A 22,657-nucleotide genomic window follows, 5' to 3' on the forward strand; every position below is an offset into this window, starting at 1 on the left:
AAATGCTTTCTCAGCTTAGATTTTGCTCAAAATGTATGAATTTGACCTAAACATGATGTGGAAACATGGTTTCACTTGTTTCATCACTCATTTCAGTCAGACGTCTTTACTTGCCAAATCAAGCGTTTCAGGGCGCTGGGAGCTTGTTTTAGGGAGTTAGAGCAGATTCATCTGTATTCAAGCCAAAAATGCTTTCTCAGCTTAGATTTTGCTCAAAATGTATGAATTTGACCTAAACATGATGTGGAAACATGGTTTCACTTGTTTCATCACTCATTTCAGTCAGACGTCTTTACTTGCCAAATCAAGCGTTTCAGGGCGCTGGGAGCTTGTTTTAGGGAGTTAGAGCAGATTCATCTGTATTCAAGCCAAAAATGCTTTCTCAGCTTAGATTTTGCTCAAAATGTATGAATTTGACCTAAACATGATGTGGAAACATGGTTTCACTTGTTTCATCACTCATTTCAGTCAGACGTCTTTACTTGCCAAATCAAGCGTTTCAGGGCGCTGGGAGCTTTTTTTAGGGAGTTAGAGCAGATTCATCTGTATTCAAGCCAAAAATGCTTTCTCAGCTTAGATTTTGCTCAAAATGTATGAATTTGACCTAAACATGATGTGGAAACATGGTTTCACTTGTTTCATCACTCATTTCAATCAGACGTCTTTACTTGTCAAATCAAGCGTTTCAGGGCGCTGGGAGCTTGTTTTAGGGAGTTAGAGCAGATTCATCTGTATTCAAGCCAAAAATGCTTTCTCAGCTTAGATTTTGCTCAAAATGTATGAATTTGACCTAAACATGATGTGGAAACATGGTTTCACTTGTTTCATTACTCATTTCAGTCAGACGTCTTTACTTGCCAAATCAAGCGTTTCAGGGCGCTGGGAGCTTGTTTTATGGAGTTAGAGCAGATTCATCTGTATTCAAGCCAAAAATGCTTTCTCAGCTTAGATTTTGCTCAAAATGTATGAATTTGACCTAAACATGATGTGGAAACATGGTTTCACTTGTTTCATCACTCATTTCAGTCAGACGTCTTTACTTGCCAAATCAAGCGTTTCAGGGCGCTGGGAGCTTGTTTTAGGCGTTAGAGCAGATTCATCTGTATTCAAGCCAAAAATGCTTTCTCAGCTTAGATTTTGCTCAAAATGTATGAATTTGACCTAAACATGATGTGGAAACATGGTTTCACTTGTTTCCTCACTCATTTCAGTCAGACGTCTTTACTTGCCAAATCAAGCGTTTCAGGGCGCTGGGAGCTTGTTTTAGGGAGTTAGAGCAGATTCATCTGTATTCAAGCCAAAAATGCTTTCTCAGCTTAGATTTTGCTCAAAATGTATGAATTTGACCTAAACATGATGTGGAAACATGGTTTCACTTGTTTCATTACTCATTTCAGTCAGACGTCTTTACTTGCCAAATCAAGCGTTTCAGGGCGCTGGGAGCTTGTTTTAGGGAGTTAGAGCAGATTCATCTGTATTCAAGCCAAAAATGCTTTCTCAGCTTAGATTTTGCTCAAAATGTATGAATTTGACCTAAACATGATGTGGAAACATGGTTTCACTTGTTTCATCACTCATTTCAGTCAGACGTCTTTACTTGCCAAATCAAGCGTTTCAGGGCGCTGGGAGCTTGTTTTAGGGAGTTAGAGCAGATTCATCTGTATTCAAGCCAAAAATGCTTTCTCAGCTTAGATTTTGCTCAAAATGTATGAATTTGACCTAAACATGATGTGGAAACATGGTTTCACTTGTTTCATCACTCATTTCAGTCAGACGTCTTTACTTGCCAAATCAAGCGTTTCAGGGCGCTGGGAGCTTTTTTTAGGGAGTTAGAGCAGATTCATCTGTATTCAAGCCAAAAATGCTTTCTCAGCTTAGATTTTGCTCAAAATGTATGAATTTGACCTAAACATGATGTGGAAACATGGTTTCACTTGTTTCATCACTCATTTCAGTCAGACGTCTTTACTTGCCAAATCAAGCGTTTCAGGGCGCTGGGAGCTTGTTTTAGGGAGTTAGAGCAGATTCATCTGTATTCAAGCCAAAAATGCTTTCTCAGCTTAGATTTTGCTCAAAATGTATGAATTTGACCTAAACATGATGTGGAAACATGGTTTCACTTGTTTCATCACTCATTTCAGTCAGACGTCTTTACTTGCCAAATCAAGCGTTTCAGGGCGCTGGGAGCTTGTTTGACGGAGTTAGAGCAGATTCATCTGTATTCAAGCCAAAAATGCTTTCTCAGCTTAGATTTTGCTCAAAATGTATGAATTTGACCTAAACATGATGTGGAAACATGGTTTCACTTGTTTCATTACTCATTTCAGTCAGACGTCTTTACTTGCCAAATCAAGCGTTTCAGGGCGCTGGGAGCTTGTTTTAGGGAGTTAGAGCAGATTCATCTGTATTCAAGCCAAAAATGCTTTCTCAGCTTAGATTTTGCTCAAAATGTATGAATTTGACCTAAACATGATGTGGAAACATGGTTTCACTTGTTTCATCACTCATTTCAGTCAGACGTCTTTACTTGCCAAATCAAGCGTTTCAGGGCGCTGGGAGCTTTTTTTAGGGAGTTAGAGCAGATTCATCTGTATTCAAGCCAAAAATGCTTTCTCAGCTTAGATTTTGCTCAAAATGTATGAATTTGACCTAAACATGATGTGGAAACATGGTTTCACTTGTTTCATCACTCATTTCAGTCAGACGTCTTTACTTGCCAAATCAAGCGTTTCAGGGCGCTGGGAGCTTGTTTTAGGGAGTTAGAGCAGATTCATCTGTATTCAAGCCAAAAATGCTTTCTCAGCTTAGATTTTGCTCAAAATGTATGAATTTGACCTAAACATGATGTGGAAACATGGTTTCACTTGTTTCATCACTCATTTCAGTCAGACGTCTTTACTTGCCAAATCAAGCGTTTCAGGGCGCTGGGAGCTTGTTTTACGGAGTTAGAGCAGATTCATCTGTATTCAAGCCAAAAATGCTTTCTCAGCTTAGATTTTGCTCAAAATGTATGAATTTGACCTAAACATGATGTGGAAACATGGTTTCACTTGTTTCATCACTCATTTCAGTCAGACGTCTTTACTTGCCAAATCAAGCGTTTCAGGGCGCTGGGAGCTTGTTTTAGGGAGTTAGAGCAGATTCATCTGTATTCAAGCCAAAAATGCTTTCTCAGCTTAGATTTTGCTCAAAATGTATGAATTTGACCTAAACATGATGTGGAAACATGGTTTCACTTGTTTCATCACTCATTTCAGTCAGACGTCTTTACTTGCCAAATCAAGCGTTTCAGGGCGCTGGGAGCTTGTTTTAGGGAGTTAGAGCAGATTCATCTGTATTCAAGCCAAAAATGCTTTCTCAGCTTAGATTTTGCTCAAAATGTATGAATTTGACCTAAACATGATGTGGAAACATGGTTTCACTTGTTTCATCACTCATTTCAGACAGACGTCTTTACTTGCCAAATCAAGCGTTTCAGGGCGCTGGGAGCTTTTTTTAGGGAGTTAGAGCAGATTCATCTGTATTCAAGCCAAAAATGCTTTCTCAGCTTAGATTTTGCTCAAAATGTATGAATTTGACCTAAACATGATGTGGAAACATGGTTTCACTTGTTTCATCACTCATTTCAATCAGACGTCTTTACTTGCCAAATCAAGCGTTTCAGGGCGCTGGGAGCTTGTTTTAGGGAGTTAGAGCAGATTCATCTGTATTCAAGCCAAAAATGCTTTCTCAGCTTAGATTTTGCTCAAAATGTATGAATTTGACCTAAACATAGTGTGGAAACATGGTTTCACTTGTTTCATTATTCATTTCAGTCAGACGTGTTTTCTTGCCAAATCAAGCGTTTCAGGGCGCTGGGAGCTTGTTTGACGGAGTTAGAGCAGATTCATCTGTATTCAAGCCAAAAATGCTTTCTCAGCTTAGATTTTGCTCAAAATGTATGAATTTGACCTAAACATGATGTGGAAACATGGTTTCACTTGTTTCATCACACATTTCAGTCAGACGTCTTTACTTGCCAAATCAAGCGTTTCAGGGCGCTGGGAGCTTGTTTTAGGGAGTTAGATCAGATTCATCTGTATTCAAGCCAAAAATGCTTTCTCATCTTAGATGTTGCTCAAAATGTATGAATTTGACCTAAACATGATGTGGAAACATGGTTTCACTTGTATCATTACTCATTTCAGTCAGACGTCTTTACTTGCCAAATCAAGCGTTTCAGGGCGCTGGGAGCTTGTTTTAGGGAGTTAGAGCAGATTCATCTGTATTCAAGCCAAAAATGCTTTCTCAGCTTAGATTTTGCTCAAAATGTATGAATTTGACCTAAACATGATGTGGAAACATAGTTTCACTTGTTTCATCACTCATTTCAGTAAGACGTGTTTTCTTGCCAAATCAAGCGATTTAGAGCGCTGGGAGCTTGTTTGACGGAGTTAGAGCAGATTCATCTGTATTCAAGCCAAAAATGCTTTCTCAGCTTAGATTTTGCTCAAAATGTATGAATTTGACCTAAACATGATGTGGAAACATGGTTTCACTTGTTTCATCACTCATTTCAGTCAGACGTGTTTTCTTGTCAAATCAAGCGTTTTCAGGGCGCTGGGAGCTTGTTTTAGGGAGTTAGAGCAGTTTCATCTGTATTCAAGCCAAAAATGCTTTCTCAGCTTAGATTTTGCTCAAAATGTATGAATTTGACCTAAACATAGTGTGGAAACATGGTTTCACTTGTTTCATTATTCATTTCAGTCAGACGTGTTTTCTTGCCAAATCAAGCGATTTAGAGCGCTGGGAGCTTGTTTGACGGAGTTAGAGCAGATTCATCTGTATTCAAGCCAAAAATGCTTTCTCAGCTTAGATTTTGCTCAAAATGTATGAATTTGACCTAAACATGATGTGGAAACATGGTTTCACTTGTTTCATCACACATTTCAGTCAGACGTCTTTACTTGCCAAATCAAGCGTTTCAGGGCGCTGGGAGCTTGTTTTAGGGAGTTAGATCAGATTCATCTGTATTCAAGCCAAAAATGCTTTCTCATCTTAGATGTTGCTCAAAATGTATGAATTTGACCTAAACATGATGTGGAAACATGGTTTCACTTGTATCATTACTCATTTCAGTCAGACGTCTTTACTTGCCAAATCAAGCGTTTCAGGGCGCTGGGAGCTTGTTTTAGGGAGTTAGAGCAGATTCATCTGTATTCAAGCCAAAAATGCTTTCTCAGCTTAGATTTTGCTCAAAATGTATGAATTTGACCTAAACATGATGTGGAAACATGGTTTCACTTGTTTCATCACTCATTTCAGTCAGACGTGTTTACTTGCCAAATCAAGCGATTTAGAGCGCTGGGAGCTTGTTTTAGGGAGTTAGAGCAGATTCATCTGTATTCAAGCCAAAAATGCTTTCTCAGCTTAGATTTTGCTCAAAATGTATGAATTTGACCTAAACATGATGTGGAAACATGGTTTCACTTGTTTCATCACTCATTTCAGTCAGACGTGTTTTCTTGTCAAATCAAGCGTTTCAGGGCGCTGGGAGCTTGTTTTAGGGAGTTAGAGCAGTTTCATCTGTATTCAAGCCAAAAATGCTTTCTCAGCTTAGATTTTGCTCAAAATGTATGAATTTGACCTAAACATAGTGTGGAAACATGGTTTCACTTGTTTCATTACTCATTTCAGTCAGACGTGTTTTCTTGCCAAATCAAGCGATTTAGAGCGCTGGGAGCTTGTTTGACGGAGTTAGAGCAGATTCATCTGTATTCAAGCCAAAAATGCTTTCTCAGCTTAGATTTTGCTCAAAATGTATGAATTTGACCTAAACATGATGTGGAAACATGGTTTCACTTGTTTCATCACTCATTTCAGTCAGACGTCTTTACTTGCCAAATAAAGCGTTTCAGGGCGCTGGGAGCTTGTTTTAGGGAGTTAGATCAGATTCATCTGTATTCAAGCCAAAAATGCTTTCTCATCTTAGATTTTGCTCAAAATGTATGAATTTGACCTAAACATGATGTGGAAACATGGTTTCACTTGTATCATTACTCATTTCAGTCAGACGTCTTTACTTGCCAAATCAAGCGTTTCAGGGCGCTGGGAGCTTGTTTTAGGGAGTTAGAGCAGATTCATCTGTATTCAAGCCAAAAATGCTTTCTCAGCTTAGATTTTGCTCAAAATGTATGAATTTGACCTAAACATGATGTGGAAACATGGTTTCACTTGTTTCATCACTCATTTCAGACAGACGTCTTTACTTGCCAAATCACGCGAATTAGAGCGCTGGGAGCTTGTTTGACGGAGTTAGAGCAGATTCATCTGTATTCAAGCCAAAAATGCTTTCTCAGCTTAGATTTTGCTCAAAATGTATGAATTTGACCTAAACATAGTGTGGATACATGGTTTCACTTGTTTCATCATTCATTTCAGTCAGACGTGTTTTCTTGTCAAATCAACCGATTTGGGGCGCTGGGAGCTTGTTTGACGGAGATAGAGCAGATTCATCTGTATTCAAGCCAAAAATGCTTTTTCAGCTTAGATTTTTCTCAAAATGTATGAATTTGACATAAAGATAGTGTGGAAACATGGTTTCACTTGTTTCATCATAGTTTTCATCAAGACGTGTTTTCTTGCCAAATCAAACAATTTAGAGCGCTGGGAGCATGTTTTAGGGAGTTTGAGCAGATTCATCTGTATTCAAGCCAAAAATGTTATCTCAGCTTAGATTTTGCTCAAAATGTATGAATTTGACCTAAACATAGTGTGGAAACATAGTTTTACTTGTTTCATCATTCATTTCAGTCAGACGTGTTTTCTTGCCAAATCAAGCGATTTAGAGCGCTGGGAGCTTGTTTGACGGAGTTAGAGCAGATTCATCTGTATTCAAGCCAAAAATGCTTTCTCAGCTTAGATTTTGCTCAAAATGTATGAATTTGACCTAAACATGATGTGGAAACATGGTTTCACTTGTTTCATCACTCATTTCAGTCAGACGTGTTTTCTTGCCAAATCAAATCGTTTAGAGCGCTGGGAGCTTGTTTTAGGGAGTTAGAGCAGATTCATCTGTATTCAAGCCAAAAATGCTTTCTCAGCTTAGATTTTGCTCAAAATGTATGAATTTGACCTAACATGATGTGGAAACATGGTTTTACTTGTTTCATCACTCAGTTTCAGTCAGACGTGTTTCATTGCCAAATCAGGCAATTTAGAGCGCTGGGAGCTTGTTTTAGGGAGTTAGAGCAGATTCATCTGTATTCAAGCCAAAAATGCTTTCTCAGCTTAGATTTTGCTGAAAATGTATGAATTTGACCTAAACATGGTGTGGATACACGGTTTAACTTGTTTCATCTTTCATTTCAGTCAGACGTGTTTTCTTGCCAAATCAAGCGATTTAGGGCGCTGGGAGCTTGTTTGACGGAGATAGAGCAGATTCATCTGTATTCAAGCCAAAAATGCTTTCTCAGCTTAGATTTTGCTCAAAATGTATGAATTTAACCTACAGATAGTGTGGAAACATGGTTTCACTTGTTTCATCATAGTTTTCATTAAGACGTGTTTTCTTGCCAAATCAAACGATTTAGAGCGCTGGGAGCTTGTTTTAGGGAGTTAGAGCAGATTCATCTGTATTCAAGCCAAAAATGCTTTCTCAGCTTAGATTTTGCTCAAAATGTATGAATTTAACCTACAGATAATGTGGAAACATGTTTTCACTTGTTTCATCATAGTTTTCATTAAGACGTGTTTCATTGCCAAATCAAACGATTTAGAGCGCTGGGAGCTTGTTTGACGGAGTTAGAGCAGATTCATCTGTATTCAAGCCAAAAATGCTTTCTCAGCTTAGATTTTGCTGAAAATGTATGAATTTGACCTAAACATGGTGTGGATACACGGTTTAACTTGTTTCATCTTTCATTTCAGTCAGACGTGTTTTCTTGCCAAATCAAGCGATTTAGGGCGCTGGGAGCTTGTTTGACGGAGATAGAGCAGATTCATCTGTATTCAAGCCAAAAATGCTTTCTCAGCATAGATTTTGCTCAAAATGTATGAATTTAACCTACAGATAGTGTGGAAACATGGTTTCACTTGTTTCATCATAGTTTTCATTAAGACGTGTTTTCTTGCCAAATCAAACGATTTAGAGCGCTGGGAGCTTGTTTTAGGGAGTTAGAGCAGATTCATCTGTATTCAAGCCAAAAATGCTTTCTCAGCATAGATTTTGCTCAAAATGTATGAATTTTACCTAAACATAGTGTGGAAACATGGTTTCACTTGTTTCATCATTCATTTCAGTCACACGTCTTTTCTTGTCAAATCAAGCGATTTAGAGCGCTGGGATCTTGTTTTAGGGCTGTTAGAGCAGATTCATCTGTATCAAGCCCAAAATGCTTTCTCAGCTTAGATTTTCCTCAAAATGTATGAATTTCACCTAAACATAGTGTGGAAACATGGTTTCACTTGTTTCAACATTGTTTTCATTAAGACGTGTTTTCTTGCCAAATCAAGCGCTGGGAGCTTGTTTTAGGGAGTTAGAGCAGATTCATCTGTATTCAAGCCAAAAATGCTTTCTCAGCTAAGATTGTGCTCAAAACGTATGAATTTGACCTAAAGAAAGTCTGTAAACTTGGTTTCACTTGTTTCATCATTCATTTCAGTCAGACCTGTTTTCTTGCCAAATCAAGCGATTTAGAGCGCTGGGAGCTTGTTTTAGGCAGTCAGAGCAGATTAAGATGGATTCAAGCCAAAAATGCTTTCTCACCTTAGATTTTGCTCAAAATGTATGAATTTAACCTAAACATACTGTGGAAACATGGATTCATTTGTTTCAACATTGTTTTCATTAAGACGTGTTTTCTTGCCAAATCAAGCGATTTAGAGCGCTGGGAGCTTGTTTATGGAGTTAGAGCAGATTCATCTGTATTCAAGCCAAAAATGCTTTCTCAGCTTAGATTTTGCTCAAAATGTATGAATTTGACCTGAAGAAAGTGTGTAAACTTGGTTTCACTTGTTTCATCATTCATTTCAGTCAGACGTGTTTTCTTGCCAAATCAAGCAATTTAGAGCGCTGGGAGCTTGTTTCAGGCAGTTAGAGCAGATTAAGCAGTATTCAAGCCAAAAATACTTTCTCAGCTTAGATTTTGCTCAAAATGTATGAATTTGACCTAAACATAGTGTGGAAACTTGGTTTTACTTGTTTCATCATTCATTTCAGTCACACGTCTTTTCTTGCCAAATCAAGCGATTTAGAGCGCTGGGAGCTTGTTTCAGGCAGTCAGAGCAGATTAAGCTGGATTCAAGCCAAAAATGCTTTCTCACCTTAGATTTTGCTCAAAATGTATGAATTTGACCTAAACATACTGTGGAAAGATGGATTCACTTGTTTCAACATTGTTTTCATTAAGACGTGTTTTCTTGCCAAATCAAGCGATTTAGAGCGGTGGGAGCTTGTTTTAGGCAGTTAGAGCAGATGAAGCTGCATTCAAGCCAAAAATGCTTTCTCAGCTTAGATTTTGCTCAAAATGTATGAATTTGACCAAAACATAGTCTTTAAACATGGTTTCACTTGTTCCATTATTCATTTCAGTCAGACGTCTTTTATTGCCAAATCAAGCAATTCAGAGCGCTGGGAGCTTGTTTTAGGCAGTTAGAGCAGATGAAGCTGGATTCAAGCCAAAAATGCTTTCTCAGCTTAGATTTTGCTCAAAATGTATGAATTTGACCAAAACATAGTCTTTAAACATGGTTTCACTTGTTTCATCATTCATTTCAGTCAGACATCTTTTCTTGCCAAATGAAGCGATTCAGAGCGCTGGGAGTGTGTTTTAGGTAGTTAGAGCAGATTAAGCTGTATTCAAGCCAAAAATGCTTTGTCAGCTTAGATTTTGCTCAAAATGTATGAATTTGACCTAATCATAGTGTTGAAACATGGTTATTTGTAAATACAAAAATGCAAAAATGCTTTCTCAGTTAAAATTTAATTTAAAATTTCTGAATTTGACCTACTTATAGTATTGAAACATGGTTTCAGTTGTTCCATCATTCTTCTCAGTCAGAAGTCTTTTCTTGCAAAATTGAGCTTTTCAGAGGTATGCATTTTATCATTTTTTTTTTTGCCAAAAACTGCTCACTAACATTGAGATTAAAAAAAATGTGTGGTCAGAATCTGAGAGATATAATTACTTTATGCATTAACAAAAAGGTGAACATTTGAAATTAATGAATGAGGTCACACATTTGGATTATGTATAGCTCCAGCTAAATTTTTACAGTCTTCAAAAAGCACTCTTAGATTTTCTCTCGGATGTTTCCTCTTCTGCTAGCAGAAGTTGACAGCATGTAAACCAATCAGATAAAACCAACAGACATAGAAGTTATGGGAGTGATTTATTCCAGGATGCAGGTTTCGTTCACTACGTTCCCTGATGAGGACACATAATTGTTTTTTAATAACAAAATCAATAGATCAAACAAACCAACAGTAACCGGAAAAGAAAAATGGTGTCAAAATTACATGAACTGTGCCATCAGATGTGAAACTCCTTTAGTATTATGTTGGAAAATCACAATCCCACTTTCCCCTTTGTTGAAGAGGACTATGATACAATGACGACACATCACTAGAAAACTAAGTTGAGCATTAGCAGAATATGTACAAAGGATGAATTTGGATGTAAATCAGAACAACTGACTGCGGGCTGCTTGTATCAAATACAAGCAATCTTGATGACAATAGTAGCATTGGTACACTGAAAAGCCCTTACATCCAGAGACCAATCGATTCAGATTCTGTAGACTTGTTCAGTTGCTGTAGTGTACGTGTCGACAGCACTGCTTACATCATTACAAGTGCAGTAAAAATTAACAGAAAGACTTCAGCAAAATAGGCAACAGAATCAATAACCAGTGTTTAAATGTACTGAGAAAAATGACAAAAACCTACAAGTAGTGTATCAAAAATATCCATATACATAGTCTTCACTGTGTACTTGTGAGTATCTTTATAATATTATGAAATAATTTCCAGTTAATGAAAAATCATTTTACTACGATGACACCGAAAGTTACGAAAAATTGATATATGTTAGGCAGGCAGTGGGTGTTGGGAAAACTGGAAACAGTGAGAATTTTTCAAATTCAAAAAACTCAGTGAAGGGGCCACTTAAAAAAAAAAAAAAAAAAAAAAAGCTGGGTATTTTGGTAGTAGTGTAAAACATTCAAACATATGTCAAAGGGAATATGTACAAAGCGGAAATTGTTCATATTTACACATTTACATACAACAAACTACACCTTTAAGGAGACATGATTCCACCGTGGGCTATGCCTAATATAGGCTGAAACGGCAAAATATATCAACTACACCTTCCCTCCATGATAGCGACCTTTGTCTCCAGGGAAGAAGTTTGCTTTGAGCTTTGACCCAGAGCGTGTAGGGAAGAACAGTGGGCAGACTGTTATTAGAAATAATGAAAAATGACACCAAGTCATGTCTCTGAGCAGATCATCATCTGCTGTTATAGGCACCATGGGACAGACGATGAGCTCCTACAAAAGGTGGTGCTGATTTTGAACACCGCTCAACAAACTTCTGTAAATGTGTGAGTCATAAGCAAGAATAGAAAGATGTGAATGTGGTGGGATTTATGAAAATGAAGATACAGTATATTGTAATGAAGCTCTCCAACCTTTCTTAAATTCCACCTGTGAACTTAAGAAAGTGCAACATTGCCCTCCTGTGTTTGCATGTGTACTCATCATACGCACATTCACAAGAGCCGATCAAATCATTGTGAGAATATTATTGCCTGTTAAGAGAGAGGGTGTCCAGTCATTGTGTGAAACAAAGGGAGAATCAAACAGGAAAAAGGGATTTCATGTCCTTGATTTTTGGCCACTACTCTCAGTGCCTGTGATCAGTGAGATGGTTCAGCCCTCTCTGACTGTCAATATTACTGGAAACCAGTGCAGTGAATCATGCTGGCTGAGTCTGAGTGTCCATGAGTGACAGACAATGTACACACAGAGTTTTCTTTTTCAAAAAACACAGATGAATGTCCTTGGTGTGATTTCATCATGACTTCCATCTTCACTGGGTGTCAGTGCAGTTCTCCAGGCCTGGTGTGAGAAGTGAAGAGGGATGAGGGCTTGCGAGGAGGGCAGAGTACAGTCTCTGTGCTCGTTAGCTGGCTAGGCTAGCTCATTAGCATTGCCGTGGCAGCCATCAGCTGGTCAGGTAGCTGTGCAGTTCTCTGGAGTTGATGCTCAGGACCACACCCGAATGGTTGCCTGACAACAAGAGGAAACAGGAAAAAGGACAGCAATTAAGCAATGCTAAAAGAAAAGCCCAGAGCTTGACACGCTGTGGTTCACTGCAGTTAGAGGTAACCCGAAGAGTTTTCTGAAACTGGTACTATTTATCCTTAAGGCCAAACAAATATGTGAAATGCACCTCCTTCCACTTGCAGCCTCATGTGACCTACAATGCTGACTGTGGCCACTACTGCAAAATCAGCATGGCACTTGGTATACATCAATGAAGAAAAGTAACTAAATACATTTACTTGAATACTTGTACTGCAATGAGTATTTCTTATGGTAATTTTAAACCTCAGTTATTTTTCAGGTTAAGTCTATATGGGACCCTCTCACAAGTTTTAGGTGCACTGTTAATGTTCGATCAGAGTAGCTTCTTTCTTATCATCTCAGGTAGTTCTGGTTGAATGACAGTTCAAGGCCAAATAAGTCAATTATACAAGATTTTCTAAACATAATCTTTTTCTGAAACTGACCAAGTAGCCTAAACCTAACCATTGGGTGACTGTTTGAGGGCGTGATAAAAGTCCTTAAGTCATATTATTTTAATTTAATTTAACTATTGGTCAGCAAGTTTTATTTTGATAGTCTAACTGGGCATTGCTTATGTTGTATTATTGCTAACTTAAGCCCTTCATGTGGAAAAGCATGCAAGAGGGGAAAGTAGAGCATCCCAGTTTGAGGCTTAAACAAGCTGTATTTCATGAGTATTTTGCCAGATTTGTTAATTGATTCACACAACACGACGGTCTGCCCACCAAAAATCTCCACAGGATACATGTACTGTTTATATTAGCAGGACATCCATGCAAAATAACCAATGTTGGTCACATTCAGTGATGTAGTGGTTGATAAGAGAGTAATGCTCCCTTACAGTCATGATGAAGACAACCCCCCCATGACCACTCACTCTATATAAAATTAACCCCACCATTTGGACTTTAATTACAACAACATAGACCAAATGATCTCATTCTCAATAAATGAGAATAAATAAATTCTTACTCCTTCATGATGATACCAATTATGGTAAACTAATATCTACATTAAAACAACCCTGTAAGCCTTCCAATACATCCCAGACAACAAGGACTTCATTGCCATTATCACATCACATCACATCACATCACATCACATCACATCACATCACATCACATCACATCAAACCATATCATATCACAAAATACCATCAATATATCAACTAGTATTGTATCATATTTCATAACTACAATTGTCAGCTGTCTGAATGGACTGACATACACTACACACATTGTAAGTGCAGTTAATCTAAACATAATTTAACTCCATTAAGTGACATGTCTATTTCTGTTTCCTTCATGTTGCTATCGCACCGTAACAAGATATGGCTATGACATGATTTGGATGTGCTTTCAAATGCAGGCTATGACCATAAAGCACCTACTGACCAACCTCTGGGGCAAAAGAAAAGAAAAACAAAAACTGAATATTAAAGGGATATTCCGGTGTAAATTTAATCCATAGTCTAACACACCTTGACACCGAGTACAACCTTCCCTCAAGAGATAAAGTTTGCGGACCGCTAGCTTGCGTAGTTTTAGCATCCTCAGAAATGACCGCACAACAACAATACACTGCAGCAAATGGATCCAAGTGTAAATCGCCATCAAAAAGCCACAGAGAATGCTCAGAACAGCACCAAACTTCAGCAACATCACAAATAGGGTCCCAGCACATATTTCAAGGCATCAAACATTTGATATCATTGCCGGCTTTGTCGGAAAAGATGAACAAACCTCACCTCTCCAGCTGCAGGCTCATTGTGGGGAAGCCGTGTTTGTCGATTACCGAGTGCAGTAGAGTTCCGCAGCTCAGTGAATATCATTACTGCGGGACTCTACTGCACTGCGTAATCGACTCGCAGGGCTTCCCCACAACAAGGAGGCTTCTCGGGTGGTGAGATTTGTTTATCTTTTCAGACAAAGCCGGCAACGATATCAAATGTTTGATTCCTCGAAATATGTGCTGGGACCCTGTTTCTAATGTTGCTGAAGTTTGGTGCTGTTCTGAGCATTATTTGTGGCTTTTTGATGGCGATTTATACTTGGATCCATTTACTGCAGTGTGTTGTTGTGCGGTCCTTTCTGAGGATGCTAAAACTACGTAAGCTAGCGGTCCGCAAACTTTATCTCTCAAGGGGGGTCGTACTCGATGTCAAGGTGTGTTAGAACATGGATTAAACTTACACCGGAATATCCCTTTAATTTCAGAGCCAAAGAGCTGAACAAATATTCAAATTTTTTCTAGCGATAAGGATGAAAAAGGGGAATGTTTTCTAGTACCTTGGTGTGTTAGCTGCTGGTGTTAGTAGCTTGGTTTTTAGTAGCAGTGGTTAGTGGTAGTCCTTATAAGGGAACAGAAGGCAGGGCTACCTCCTGCGTTACCTAAAGTCTGAGAGTCCAGGTCGTCATCGATGAACTCCTCGCCCTGGATGATGTGCTGGGTGTCCTCACTGTGATTGACGGGGCTGGTCATTTCCTGTTCCTTCTCGTTGTGCATCTGGGCATAGACGTTGCGACTTCCCGGAAGCTTCCTGAAAAACAGCGGGGGATAGGCATCCTCAGTCCTAACCCAAGGACTGTGGGATTTGTTGGTCTGTAAGATTTTTTTTTATTATTTTTATATTGCATGTTTTAATTTAAGTGACTGTTGGGTGGATGTCTGTGCTCAGGATGCGATGAGGTGCTGCTTGTGTGTTACTGATGTGAAATAAAAAGCATGCAGTTATACAAGGTACATCTCATACATTGGGATAAAAGGAGTGAGATTTCTTTTCTCACTTTCTTGAACATTGCAAGACTGGTCATTTTCCAGATTTTCTTAGTGAATAATGTATAGCTCTTGATGAAAAGATCCAGATCTAGTGATCTTAAATTATGGTTAAACAGTTAAGGGTGGGTTAAATTTAGAGTGATACAGAGCTATTGAATTTGATATGGATTAGCCTTGATCGAATTAAACGAGTTTGGTGGCCCTTACCGGGGGTATGCTCTCTACTAAATTTTAGTTTTAGCAAGTCATAATTTGGCGCATAATTTTTCCCATAAGAGGTTTCAGATTTATCAACATATGTGTCCCACTACTTCAAGAAGGGTGCAGGGATTCAAGTTTTCCATACAATTGAAAGCAAATTTGTTCAACAGATTCCTCATTTGTTCATATTAATGCAGACTGCTTTAGTAGTTGTTGTGTTTGGGTCACAGAGGAGACGTGTATAATTCAAGACTTTTATTTAACAGGATTGCCATGCTCTGGTTACATACACTCTTCTTCTATTCTATCTCCCCAGCTTCTCTCTCCTCATTCTTATTCCCCCCACAGTGGCACCTATGAATGAAGGTGCAAACACAACATTTTCCCTTTTCCTCAAAACCCATTCCTTACTGAGTCAACTTTAAGTGCATGTAGTAACAAGAACTTTAACAACAGCCACCATGTGACTTGTACATTAACCTCACAATATGACTTTGTCTGACAGGAATTAATGTCATCAATATAACATTTAGTAAATGCTGTATTCTCAAAATAAAACATAGGTCTTATTTTAGTCAAGCAAAATAAATGGTACTATAATGGCAAAATATGGTAACTGCAGTTTAACTTAAATTACTTGAATTAGAGTGCAAATAAGGTTTCTTTCATAAGACAAAAGAACATATCAAACATATTAAATGCAATTCACGGTATGAACCATAGCTCATATTTTCAAAACTTGTTTTCCACACATTTCAATCATTAGTTAGGACAGTGTCTTCACTTTCATGTTTTTTTTCTTTAGACACTAATTTCATCACAGTCTTTTGTCCATTGTGGTGGTTGTCTTTCGCAGGGAAGACTGCTCTGAAGTTTGTACTGGACTGAGGCTTTCCTCTGCTGTTTCAGCCCCTCGTGCTTCTGTAGAGCTCTCTGGGCAAAGTGAAAGGCATGCTGCATTCCACCTTTTTCCATCACTAAGGATGAAGGAGCTCAGACCAGTATGCCATTGCACTGACGGGGGTTTGTTGTATTGCATCTCTCCCTTTCCCTCACGAAAAGGTTTGTGCACTCTGACTGTAGCTCCTACAGTGATGCTAGTTGGTTTAGCCCCTCTCTTTTTGTTTGTTTAAAGTGTGCTTCTGGCCTGTTGACGGGCAACTTTAGCTTTGACATAACTGTACTGCCCATTGTCCTTTGGTGGGGGCAGGATGTTCAGTTTTGTTCTCAATGGCCGTCGTCAGAGGAGCTGGAAAGGGGATTCTCCAGTTGTGGCATGGGGTGTAGCTCGGTAGCTGTGAAGCATTTCAGTCACTACAGGCTTCCAGGGTAGCTGGGAAGCCTGTGCTGTTTGAGTAGAATCTTTTAACACTCTGTTAAAGCGTTCCACACACCCGTTTGACTGAGGGTGCTATACACTTGTTTTAATGTTCTTAATGCAACATCCAGTCAGGAAATCAGCAAAGGCAGAGGATGTGAACTGGGGCCCATTATCAGTTGTCAAAGTACAGGGGTTCCCTTCACAAGCAAAGACAGAAGTTAGGAATGCCAGGACAGTAGGTGTTGTAGCAGTGGGAGTGAACGCTACCTCAGGCCATTTACTGAAATAGTCAACAAGGGTGATAGCAAACCTGCTGCCACGTTCAAACAGACCCACAATGTCAATTGCCACATGTTGGAATGGTTGACTGGTTGTAGTGGGGCAGGAGAAACACTGGCAGTTTGCATGCCTGGCAGATTGGGCATGATGACAGAACTGTGTTGACCATATTGTCCATATATGGCCACCAGTAAAGCTCTCTCAGGTGTGGTTTAGTGCAAACCATCCCCTGATGTCCTTTGTGGGCAAGATGCACAACCCTTTCCTGCAGAGATTTAGGAACCACCAGACGTGTTCCTCTGAATATCAGTGGGACCTCTGTAGCCAGTTCATGGCGCACGAGGAAGTAAGGTCTCATCTCCTCTGGTAGAGACCTTTTCACTTTAGGCCACCCTGCCAAGATGACCTGTTGCAGCGTTGCAAGTTCAGAACAGTCCTTACATTCATCCTTGAAATCCGAAAATGGGAGGGCGGTCAGGAGAGGAGAGATCTCAGCTATCTCTGTGATTAAATCCTGTTCAGGATCTGCAGCCGTAAAAGTGGCTTTAAGGGGAACACATGAGAGACAGTCTGTCATGACATTTTGATGTCCCAGACAGTGTTGCATGTCATACTGGAAACACATCAGTCTGGCTGATCAACGAGCGATTCTCATGCCAGCTCTGTTCATGCCTTTGGTACTTAGTTAAGTGGTAAGGGCTTGGTGATTAGTTCTGAGTATGAATCTACGTCCCCATACATATATCCTCCATCGTTCAACTGCCCACACACAAGCAAGAGCCTCTTTTTCAACTGTGGAGTACTTCCTTTCAGCAGCAGACAGGGTGCAAGGGTGTTCGTGGGTTTGAGCTGGTTGCGCTCCTCCTTTCCCCCAAAAACGTGCATGTGTTGCCTCAACAGCCTGTACTGGTGCAGCAGGTACCATAGTAGCAGAAGAGGACAGTAGTGTAGCATTCTTAACTGCTGCTTCCACTTGGCAAGCGATGTCCAGAGCTTTGTCTAGGGTGAGATCTTCCTCCAGCAACTTGTCTCTTACAGCACTGAGAGGGGCATTAGCAATTAGCTGATCTTGTATCAACTCACTCTCCATTGCGCAGCTAAAGCTTTGACAGCGGCAACATACTGACTCGCGGTTTCATCCATCCACTGAATCCTCTGTCTGAATGTGTGCCTGCAAGCCAACACATTAACTTTAGGGACGAAGTGCTTTTCAAGCGCAGCCATAGCGTCATCAAATATTGTACCCTGATCCAGTAATGTGTAGAACAGCTGCTGTCCCTCAAGCAGTGTGGTAAAACAGCGCGGCGTCTCATCTCCAGCCATGTGTTACCTGTAGCATTCATGACTAGCATGTAGTTGTCAAAGAACTTTCGGCAAGTTGCAAATGGTATCAGCGGTTCATCGGCTTGAGAAAGAAAAGGCGGCGGACTCAGTACTGAAGCAGGCATCCTTGTCACCAATTTGTTGTGTTTGGGTCACAGAGGAGACGTGTATCATTCAGGACATTGATTTAATAGGACTGCCATGCTCTGGTTACATACACACTCTTCTTCTACTCTCTCTATCTCCCCAGCTTCCCCATCTTCTCATTCTTACTCCCCCCACAGCGACATCTATGGCGTGCAGGTGTAAACACAACAGTAGTGTTCCTGCTTTTTCTAGTTTGCTCTTGATAATGATCAAATTTGACAGGCTGCTGATTGCACCAGAAATTCACAGACAAGTTGCAAAAATCATCATTTCATGATAGTAAATTGTATCCACATCGCCCACTACCTACAAGCTATGTTTTTATTGTTGTGCACTGGATTAGTATTTGTATAGTCCTACAGCTGACATTGATTGATTGAAACTCTGCTTTTAACTTTGTGGATTCGGAGTAAGATGTTGATGAAAGTTCTCAGTCATCAAGGTCAAGTGCTTTAGCGTAGGCAACTGGAACTTAAGTTTTCAACAGGACGGTTGTTCTAGTTTGACATAGATGGATTCCTTTACTTCTCCTTCAAAACCATTATTCTTCTCTGACAAAGATGTCTGTGAAACTGGATTGACCATCTTTTAACAGAGGAGGTGGCCTACAACATTATTCATCACCCCACCTTCAATGCAGTACTGAGTTCCCTCCCTAGACAGCTTAACAACCATTTACACCTAAACTCACCTAGCCCTAGCAACCCACAGGAAGGCTGATTGGCAACAACCGAGAAGTGGCCCTTGCGAAACTGAAACTTAGAGCTCACATGTCCTTAACAACTCTGTAAGGGCACTCCCACACAGAGTTTCAAAGCCTGCAACTCCCCTCCAATTAGTTAGAACTGAAGAAGCCACTTGGATGAGAGGTGAAATGTCTTTAAGAAATTGAAGCAAGTCCAGTTGCCTACTGTAGGGTCTATGTGTTGCTTACACATCCTGAGTCATTACTTAACTGTGACAGGACAGGATAATTCCCTTTAGATGAGTGTGGGAATGTGACGATGTTTGGGTTTCCACCAAAGTGACCAAGAAGTAGGTAGGTGCGGGCGAATGGACTTTAAAAATGAAAGGCTTGAGAATAATACACATAACTCTGATTTAGAGGACAGCTTAGCAACTCTGGTTAGCAAGTGTCTGGGGCCATTTAAAATTGGGGCCGTGAAAATCAAATCACAGGTCAGAAAAAACACTGTCACATCAGAAATTAACACAAAAGGCTGCCAATAATTCTGGCATACTGACTTAGAAATTAAAAGATGCTTTTTGTTTTATTCTGTCTGAAGAAACTAATCTAAAAACTAACTGCTGAAGTGCTGCTTGACTCCAGTCTTATCTGTCTGTGGTTATTGACATGTCATAGAACTTTAAGATAACTGCCTCACCTTTTGAACTTGTAGAGGATGAAGGAGCCAGTGGCGATTATGCTGATTAGGAAAATGACTGCTAGAGCCCAAACACCCAGACCCCCGGCAGCACCGTGGTAGCCTGGAGTGATGACACAATACAAAAGCTTTGTGTTTGCGCAATCAGAACATATTTTTGATTGTTGGGAAGGACAAATCAAAAAAGTATCTTGAGAAAAAAAAAGATCTTGAGTTCATAACTGCCAAAGCCCAGGGAAAGAACTGTAGAATAATATTCCAAAAACGTTCAACTAAAATACAGTTTCCTTTGAAAAAGCCCCTTTCCATAAAAAACAAAGACATGTAAAAGTCAGTGAAGGATAATCAGACAGATAAAAAGTATAGATTTAAACTCAACAAGATTCGGGTTTGTTAGGAAACCAAGAAAGGAAAAGGCGCAGGAGTCAAAAAATATTTAGGTTAGATGTGTCAATACAGAATGCTGTAGGCTTATGGTTTATGAACGCACCAATCTCCGCTGCTGTAGCTGTTGGGTCATTTGCAATTAGACCTAGCCCTTGGAAATAAATCAATAACATAGAATTATCATTAAGAAACATTAAAAAACATGTTGTTTTGAAAAGCAGACTGTATGGGAAGCAAAAATATTTGATATGCAGTACCTGCATTTGGGTCAGCTAGCATCACCAGCACTCGTAGACCTCCTCGCACCACAAAGCTGACATTGTTGTCATTGAAGGCCTGCAAGATAGCTGGAATACGCTGCAGATAGGAAAATATTAAAATAAGGAACAAAGTCTCAGTTTTGAAAGAAAAATGTGAATCTGTGTCTGTGCCTCTTTGTACTCCAGGAAATTGGTGGGTGGGCTGGTAGGTGGTGTGTAAACAAACAATTTCTCTGCATGAGCAGGCACCTTATCAGCGAGCATGCTCCTCTTGGCTGGTTTGCTGTCCAGAGGAAGAGCATAGAGATCAGCAGTGGTGGGGAGACCTGGCTTCACCACTGTCACCAGGGACTCCTGAGGGACACCTGTGATCTGAAGTCAGATGATTAGGTCAGTCACATCTTAAAGCTTCACTAATCAATAGTTTTATTTTTTAACAATGGATCAAATGATGGTGTCTCATATTCAACTGGTAGTGATGAACCACCACAGAATTGGCACCCAACATGACATCCTTTTTTGCCTCTTTTAATTGATTAATTCTTAATTTTTGTTCGGCAACACATAAACTGCTCTCAATAACCCCATGTTTAAAATAGGCAACCAACTGTATGTTACCTGCTTATTCCATCACAAAATACCAGACAGATAGCCTGTGAAGTTGACCACAGTGGAACACTTAGCATCTAAAGACACAAACATTCTAAGGCATTGATAGGGACCAAAGCAGAATCAATTGGGCTCATTTGTCAGACAGACACATACATGTGTCACATTAGATTACAATATAAATTCATATATTATGCCTACATTAAAGCTGGGGTAGGAAATTCTGCAGCATTTCATCATATTTGTGACACATACATATGTATATTTTTTTATATGTCCAGACAGTAATCCAAAATATCAAATAATTAGAAAAATAAAAATAAAAAAAGGCAACAGGGCAGTAATAATGTCCTCCAATCAATTTTAGCAGCCCAAAGATTTTGTACGGATAGACTACCTTTCAATCAATGTGCCCTTACCTGACCACCCTGTAGTGACTCCGCCCATCGCTCACTGTTTATGACAAAAATGGCAGAGAAACTACAGCCACACTTCAAAAAAATGAAGTTAAACAGAGCAAGTGAAACAAGAGTCAACTTCAGAGTGGCTTTTCAGCGATAGCAACAACAAAAGGAGTCAGAGGGCCTGAACACGGACGCTATGTTAGCGGTGTTTCAGTTGGACAGGTAAAGAGGTTGTTTTTGTTGGGGAAATGTATTATGACGCTACATTATGTTGTCAATGTAATTAACGGAAGCTCCTTTTGTAGCCATCCAAAACTAACGTTAGCTGTTTGTAGCTAATGTTAGCTAAATAAAATAGCAGACTAAGGTCGTATGTGAGAGACACAGTAGCGTAACGTCATGGTGATAGGCCCCAGTGCAAATATTTTTTTTGTGCCCCCCACCCCCACCCTAAACACAAGAGCACACTTGTGCGCACTGCAGGCACGCACACACACACTTGGACACGCACTGCCACTCGAGAGAACAGCTATTGCAAGGAAGGACTGGCCATCATGAGTAATGGGATATTTCCCAGTGGGCCGATCAATAATGGGCCGATGGACACAGTTAGATTAACACTGTGGCAATTCTGGACAGCTGTTTTTTTTTTTTTTCCCTTCATGGGCCCCTGACAGCATCTAGGCCCCAGTGCAGCTGAACCAGTTGCACCGCCTTTACTTACGCCACTGGAGAGACAGCCTAATTCTCGTTTGCTACATGTATGAAAAGCCAAATCCACTGTTCGGAGGTCATGGGAAGATTGCGTGTGACTATGGTCTTATTTGTTTTTGTAAGCAGATGTTGTTCAATGGTATTTATGTCACCTTCATCCATATAGCCTTTGAACTAGATGTTTTACAAATTTGCTGATATATCCTATTTCTCTCTCCTATAGTTGTGAAAGGGACGATTCATCTTAAGATAAGATGCTCCTTTATTGATCCCCCTTGGGAGAAATTCACAGATATCACAGCTGTACAGAGGAATATAAGAAGCAGCTCAAGAGTAAATCTCAAAAAATGGAAACAATAAGAAGATACTGGAAATAATAAAATAACAATTTGAATGAAAATATAATAAAAACTATTAGAATAAAGATAAACATACTTTAAACAGTACAAGTATCTGTGTGTCAATGACGTGTGCGATATATAATGATTGTGCCTGTGCAAATGTGCAATGTGCAGG

General features: G+C 39.6%; 1 protein-coding gene across 9 annotated transcripts in view; it reads right to left on the reverse strand.

Annotated features, from left to right (window-relative positions):
• Window positions 1-10,352: 10,352 nt before the first annotated feature.
• sorcs2 (sortilin-related VPS10 domain containing receptor 2) overlaps window positions 10,353-22,657 on the reverse strand; it is a 534,678-nt gene continuing 522,373 nt past the window's right edge. For 3 of the 9 annotated variants that reach the window (XM_037111611.1, XM_037111619.1, XM_037111620.1), the window contains 6 exons: window positions 20,664-20,786; window positions 20,412-20,511; window positions 20,258-20,305; window positions 19,768-19,870; window positions 14,712-14,917; window positions 10,353-12,273 (listed from right to left, as the gene is read on the reverse strand). In XM_037111611.1, coding sequence (XP_036967506.1) covers window positions 12,209-12,273; window positions 14,712-14,917; window positions 19,768-19,870; window positions 20,258-20,305; window positions 20,412-20,511; window positions 20,664-20,786 — 645 coding nt within the window. In that variant the 3' untranslated portion in view covers window positions 10,353-12,208. Of the gene's footprint in view, window positions 12,274-14,621; window positions 14,918-19,767; window positions 19,871-20,257; window positions 20,306-20,411; window positions 20,512-20,663; window positions 20,787-22,657 lie in introns of all 9 variants that reach the window. The other 6 variants (XM_037111614.1, XM_037111615.1, XM_037111612.1 and 3 more) reach the window with 6 other exon arrangements.

Source organism: Acanthopagrus latus, chromosome 10 (assembly GCF_904848185.1).
Source record: "Acanthopagrus latus isolate v.2019 chromosome 10, fAcaLat1.1, whole genome shotgun sequence".
In the NCBI taxonomy this organism is placed as follows: domain Eukaryota; kingdom Metazoa; phylum Chordata; class Actinopteri; order Spariformes; family Sparidae; genus Acanthopagrus; species Acanthopagrus latus.